The following is a 7,321-nucleotide window of genomic DNA, read 5'->3' on the forward strand; positions in this document are numbered from 1 at the left end:
CATAAAAATTCCCAGTGTGAATTACTATCTTTATTGTGAATTAGAAAATGGTTGGGGGGGCACATGGCACCCCATCAGGAGCCAGATTTGGCCTGAAGATTGTAAGTTGAGTATCACTGCATAGACTTTTAATTGTTGTACAATTTTAGTCAGTGTTTAAAAGACAGATGGATTGATTTGAGAGCGTTTCACGGTTGCGATTTTAATGCGTAGGATCCAATTTTCTTTTATCCTGATGTTAACAAGATCAATCTGCATTTAAACATCACACTAAACATGAATGATTACTTTCATTCTATGGACCTGACTGACTTTTACAAGAGAATGAACAAGTCACATAAGTCCCCCCCTCGAAGTAACTAGGCGGTCTTCTTCAAGTTTACAATAGACATAAATACAGTGATACCTCAGTGCAAAGCTGGACGGATAAATATCGCTTTGGTAGGGTGCCATTTGGAAGCAAAACAACGAAGCAGGGAGGGGGTTGACAGTGCCTGAGTGCCGGGCTGAGGCTCCTGCACTGATCAGCGCTGCATGATGCAGACAACAGAGGAGAAGGAGGAGGAGGAGGAGGAGGAGAGGAAGGAGGAGCGAGCGGGGGAACAGGCTGGCTGAGGCTCGTAGCTCTCAGTCTCTGCTCTGTGCTTTTTGAAGCAGCTTCTCTCTGCTCTCTCTCCGAACACACTGTCTTCTTTTTGCCTGAGCTGAGAAGAGCAAGACACAGCGGCAGAAGGAGCTCACTCGCTCCAACTCCTCCCACGCCATGCTGCCCTGGAGAAGGAATAAGTTTGTTCTTGTGGAGGATGAGGCAAAGAGTAAACCCAAGAGCCTCGGGACCGGGCTGACCTATCACTCCATCCTCTCTTCCCTCCTGCGCTCCTGTCCGGACTTGCTGCCCGACTGCCCCTTCGACTGGGTGGGCAACATCTTCCACACCAAACGCCAAAAGGTGGAACTGAACAAAGAGGAGCCGGTTTACAATGTGCGCTACCTGGGGAGTGTGGTCACCATCACGGCAAAGGGAGACGGCTGCACCCAGGAGGCGGTGGCCAAGATCTGGGCGAGGAGCAACTACGGGGACCAGAGCGTCAAGATGAGGTTAACAGTTGGTCCACAAGGGATCCGGATGAGTGCTGACAAATCCGGAAAAAAGAAACCAATCCATCTTTACTCTCTGAACAGAATCACCTACTGCGGCGCTGACCCGTGCCGGCCAAAGATCCTAGCTTGGATCTACAGGCACCAGGTCAAGAACATGGCCGTGGTGCTCCGGTGTCACGCTGTCCTGGTGAGCAAGTCCGAAAAGGCCCAGGCGATCGCCCACAGCCTCTACCAGAACGCCACCTCCGCCTTCAGCGAGTTCAAGCGTCTGAAGCGTCAGAGCGACTTCCGGCACTGCCAGCAGCAGCTCCTGGGCGAGGAAGCGGTGCCCCTGATGCCTCTGAGGAGGCTGCTGAACGGGCAGTGCCACTACAGACCGCCTGCTGAGAACCCCGGGAGCGCCACCCGCCTGTGCTCCATCACAGAGGAAGAGGAAGAAGAAGAGGAGGAGGAAGAGGAGAAGCAGGAGATGGAAGAACCAGAGGAGCAGCAGGAGAAAAAGGTTTTAACTACAAACACAGACCCGACTCAGTTATTATCAGAGCTGGACATCGGGGATATTGCCAGACTGGAGCAGTGCCAAATCAACTTTGTCAGCGACAGCAACAACAACACGTTTACATTTATAACCTCTCTGGTGTGACAGCAATCAAGAATTCTGCAACGACACATTCCTCTCTTCGCCCTTCCTCGGTACCCCTCTCAGGCTCCCTCCTGCCCCGTCCATGTAACGTGAAGTGTTTACCAGAAACTTCTCCTACTACCGAGTGACGGAGAAAAAGCGAAGGATCGATCTGTGGGAGTAGTTTCTCTCCTGGCCAGATGGCTCAGATGCTGGCTTGACTGTAGCAGTTTGTGAAACTGCGTGTTTACAAAGAGGGCTGGTGATGCACAGACTAACGATAGCACAATGACGAACGAGGACAGAGAAGCGTGAGAGATCACTGGGTCACAGCACCAAGCAGGATGAGTTTATTAGTCCTCTTATTTTTGTGAGTATAATTGACGCCGTGTTTGCCAGCAGGGACATTTTTTGGAGCGACTTGTAATATTTTTTCAGGGAGGTTCTTTGTAAATTTGTGTAGTTTTTTTTCTAATACGACAATCTTCACTGAAATTGTTCTGACCTTTCCGAGTGATGAAGAAGTTTATTACGGTTTTACTAATGACCACGGCCAACTAATGAATAAGGCTGTAATTTAGGAAGCAAGCCATTGAGTCGACATGTTTATTGCTGTCATTTGTTACAGTCCTTATCATTTATGCATGACATGTCAGCAGTAACCTTTCCGTGCTCAGCTTTTGTCTTTTTTCATGTGACATCTTTGATGCTTTTAAAATGAACACTGTGATAAATGTGTGGCAGAGGACAAAATGCAGCAATGTCTAATTACTGTAATGCATTTTTTAATCATAGACCTATCGCAGTGTCACCTGGTTTGCCAAAACAACAAAAACAAATCTCAACACGCCATCTCTGTGCTCTTTTTATCCGAGTTTTGCTATTGCAGTTTTTCCACGTGAGCCCTTGCAAAAATGCAGATGGACCCTTAAGATTTAACACAAACTGTTTTGAATATGACTTTTCCTCTTGATAATATCTGTAGAACCATCTAAAGATGCATTGTGATTACTATGAGATGAAGCTATTTATTTTCCAGATACGATGAATAAAAATTGCCCTCACTTGGGTTTCCTCCTTGAATCCAAAGGGAAGGTATTTCTAGATGTTTTCATGGAGATTATTCAAATGAATCCAACAATTTTTGCATTCCACTAGTGTGCATTAGCATATTTCTGATGTGAAAATAGGTCTGACCCACGCTTCAAAGAGAAAAACACAACGTATTTACACCAACATAATCTGCCTCTTGAGCTATAAAACTATGAATATGTGAATATTTTTTTGGCTACAAGAAAAGATAACTTTAACTTCCAGTCAGTCCCATTAGATGTGGATGATACATTTCTGCAGGCCTTGTACTGGCTTCTCGGCCTTTTTTTTTTTTTTTTAACTCTGAGGGAGAGCAATTAATCAGCGGATTGAATTGTTCAGGAAATGAACATAAAGCACCTGCCTCGGCAGGACGGGCTGTCAGTGCCTGACAGGAGCGAGTGATCCAAAACGGGGACCAGGAAGTTGACTCACCCATCAACCATTTTACTGCAAACATCAGCCATTTTGGTGATGACAGACTCTTTAAAATCTTTTCCTGGAATCGCACACAAACAGCAAGTGACGACAGTGAAACATTTATAACTGAAGCATGTTGGATGCTTTGCAATCATCAGCATCTCTGTCTTTGATCTAAATGAATTTAAAGGTCCAGTGTGAAGGATTTAGAGGGATATATTTGCAACAATAGTATATATTCTAATAAGTATGTTTTCTTTCATGTATAATTACCTAAAAACTAAGACTTGTGATTTTGTTACCTAAGAATGAGCTGTAAATATCTACATAGGAAACTGGTCCTCATCTTTGGAGAGCGTCATGTTGCACCGCCATGTTTGTACAGTAGCCCAAAACGGACAAACAAAACACCCCAGATGGGGCCAATCGAGGTTTCACATCCGCCACTGTAATTAGGAGCCCCTCCACAACATGCTGGAAAAACATAGATTCTTTAGGGCGAAACTGCGTTATTCTGTGTTTTTAACATCTTTTATTAACACTTCTGTTTGATTTGGAGAGGAACAAACCACTGCTGATAATTCAGCTAAAAACCTCCTTAATGTCTGGATCTTAAGAGAAAAAAAGTGCATTGCTGGGCAGCCCATCTGTGACATGTCAAACAGTATCAGAAAAACACCAGCTATGTTTACATGCACACTAATATTCCACTTTCATTTCAAATATGACAGTTTTCTGACTTTCGTGCAGGTCATATAAACAGCATATCCTGTCAACTCATTCGGAGTTTAGCATTTACTGATTAATCCATGTGAGATATTCTGGGTTGAGGAGTAGTATTTGTATATATGCATGCAGTTTATTTGAGATATGCCTCTCAACTGGGGTTTTTACTGCAGTTTACATTGTATGGTCTCTTGATCGTTCCATAGATAGACTGTACACAAACCAACTCGCCAACAGTTTGCAGGCTTACGGAGAGATGCATGCTCCCAAAGAAAATTCCACATTTCTGGTTGTAAGAAGAAACATCCCTAATCTTAAACTTCATGAGAGACAGGGATAAAACAGGTTTTTGGATGTGCAGATGCCGCGACATCAACATTTTCAAGGTGGTTAAAGGACTGAAAAAGGCAGGCTGTGTTTGTACGGTCCAACAACTGTAGGAAACCTTGAAAAAAATGCAATTTCGATGCAAAAAAGCAAAGTAACAAGCAGTTCAAGCTGTTGCACTTTTCTGTATTTTGATGTGATAAACAACGTGTTAGGGCACGTTAATTAGAGTATGCACGGCTGCATGTTAACAGGAATAATGGTGGAATATTAATTTTCATTAGCCGTGTAAACAGCTCAGTGGGAATATTGTCTTTTTCATAAGAGGAGCAAAAGCAGACTATTTTGTACATGTAAACACAGTCTCTAATTTGTAACATAAACTCTGTTATTCAGTGTTTTTACAGGTTTAAATCACCTGGTCAGCTTGTTTTAGAGAGGAGGAGACCTCTGTAGATAATTGAGATATTGGTTAAAATCTCCTGAATATCTGGATCTTAATTTATCAGAGAAAAAAGTGAGCACATATTTGCATATGCTGAGCCACTGGCCAGTGTAGGGGAAACACTGATTTGTAATGTGAAACTGCGTTATTCAGGATTATTACCAGTTTAAATCACCTTGTCCATTAGTATTATAATAACTGTTATTATTATTTATTTATTCATATTTCTGGAGAGAAAGAGAAATCTGCAGATAATTCAACTCACAGTAAAAACCTTGTGAACAGTGAAAAGAAAGTTTCAGCTTGTTGCAATCCAATCGCTAGATGCCACTAAATGCCCCTTAAATCCCCCTAAATCTTACACACGGGACCTTTAATATTTCCCACATTATATCGTCATAATATATAATTTAACAGCCATAAATATATTGATGCACTGTGAAGTGATCGAAGCCAAAACTGTTCAGAAATTCAGTTTAATTGTCTTACACAACAACATGAGAGCTGTTTGATTTGGCAGCGGAGAGTCCTCATTAAGAATTCAGCTTTTGAATAGGACAAGGTGCAGCTCTGTTGATGTAACAGAAAACCGTATGATTTTCAGTTGTATTATATTACCGAGATGAATTGCTCTAAGGGGATACATTCAGCTGAAACCTTTAAAATCAATATTTTTTTCTTTTCCAGTAATAAACCACCTCTGAAAAACAACAGGATCTAATGTCAGCACATAGATAATAAAGGATTTCCGTGTCCTTGCTACAAATCCTCTGGTGGCAAGGATAGCTGCACTTTGTGAATACTAACAGAAGCCATTTTTATTGCTTTATTATATTTCCCCGCATTTTAATCTCCAGACAGTTCGACAAGCTCCTCTTTTGCATATATAAAGTCACAAACACTGTGCACAAGGTGATAAAGTAAAAGTGTTTGCTAACTGAGATTCATGCCTTGCGTCCGACATGCTGCCAGTGCTATGTCAACATGGCGTGGTTAACAGAGGAGCCACTGTGCTTTCATGTAAACATGACTCTTGTCAGGCGAGCAGAAGAGAGGGAGCAGATGGCAGCAGTGAGGTGCACGCTGGGCTTTATCACAGTCGTCTTCCAGAATAACAAGGACTCAAGCCCGGATCCAAAGCTTGTATTTTGTCACATCATCAGCCACAGGAGACGCTCTTAAAGAACACGAGATCTAATCAGACGTGGCACACGCTGGCATGTCAAGTATCACATATTGTGTAACCGTGCTGTGCCATTTTACAGCAGGGCGTCTTTAAAGACCCCAAAAAGCTGCTTCTGCCTGCGCACAGCTGTTCAAAGGCCTTTTTATCCCAATGCAGCGTCTGTGAAGCAAACACGGGGAGATGAGTGACAGCGCTGGAGGCCGGCTCGTCTCCATCACGACGAGTGGGAGCGGAGGAACACAATGTTGTGCCCGAGAGCAGCTGGCAGCAGGTGGCAGTCCGGTTTGTTCCAGTGATAATTGATACACACACAAAAAAAGGGTTGAGCAGTTTCTGTGAGCGGACGGCAGAGAGGGAGGACGCCGTGGATCAATGAGTCTCAGTACAGAGAGAGATAAACAGTGATGAGACGTTTTTAAGAGTGTTTGAGTCTCTGCTGCTGAATGTACGAGCAATTTACTCCTTATAACATTTACCTTATTTCTCTTCTGCTTCCTCTAAAAAGTGAAATGTTGTCCTCCATTTGTTTGGAGGATGTGGCCAAGTATTACATGTTGCAGCTTTAAAGGGATAATTCACCCAAAAATTTAAATTCAGTCGTCTACTCAACCTCATGCCGATGGAAAGTCGGATGAAGTTTTACTGTCCACAAAACACAGGGCAAAAGACGTTGCACTTAACTCACACCCATTTGAAGCAAATCGTGACCAGGATTCGAATGTTAAAAAATACATTATAAAACAAAAAAAATGTCTCCGTACTGCTCATCCAAAGTAATCCAAGTATCCTGAAGCCCAACATGCCAAGTTGTTTTGAAAAACATTACTGGCAATCGTGCAAGTGCACATACATGAAATATGGTGCCAGTAACATTTTTCAAAACACCTTGACACGTCTGGCTTCAAGACACTTAGATTTCTTTGGATGAGCAGTATGGAAACATTTTATGGTTTTATTATGTATTTTTTTAACATTTGAATCCAAGACAACATTTCAGTTGTTTGGGAGATTAGTGCATCGCCTTTTCCCTGTGAAAATCTGGCAGTGTTTTATGGACTGTAAAACTTCACCCAACTTTCCATAAGCAGGAGGGTGAGTAGATAATGACCGCATTTTCATTTTTGGATCAACTGTCGCTTTAAGGTTTGGGGACCTCTGTCGCCAGTATTTTATTGTGCTGCCTTTGTCTCTCCATAGGCCTAAAATTTAGACCCATCGTGAGAGGTCCGACAAAAAAGCTTAAGCAGCTGTGTGATGCTCTTTATGGAGGTGGGCAAGTTACCAAGTATACTTTAGTCAACAAACCAGTTTTTCTTTAAGTCTTTTCTCTTGTAAAACTTAAAATAGATTTGGAAAAATAGAAATTTCCCAATTAAGTGGAGCCATTACTGCCCCTGATGGC

General features: G+C 42.7%; 1 protein-coding gene across 1 annotated transcript; it reads left to right on the forward strand.

Annotated features, from left to right (window-relative positions):
• The first annotated feature begins 591 nt into the window (after positions 1-591).
• fam43b (family with sequence similarity 43 member B) lies at positions 592-2,787 on the forward strand. Its single transcript, XM_042492234.2, has one exon. The coding sequence runs from the start codon at positions 764-766 to the stop codon at positions 1,742-1,744; it is 981 nt and encodes a 326-aa protein (XP_042348168.1). The 5' UTR covers positions 592-763; the 3' UTR covers positions 1,745-2,787.
• Positions 2,788-7,321: the final 4,534 nt, after the last annotated feature.

The sequence above is a fragment of the Plectropomus leopardus genome, chromosome 9 (assembly GCF_026936395.1).
Source record: "Plectropomus leopardus strain MGB_pleo_1.0 chromosome 9, ASM2693639v1, whole genome shotgun sequence".
Lineage (NCBI taxonomy): Eukaryota > Metazoa > Chordata > Actinopteri > Perciformes > Serranidae > Plectropomus > Plectropomus leopardus.

Bases quoted from the DNA above. Each gene is read 5' to 3' on its own strand.
- fam43b (XM_042492234.2), top strand. From the start codon at position 764: ATGCTGCCCTGGAGAAGGAATAAGTTTGTTCTTGTGGAGGATGAGGCA.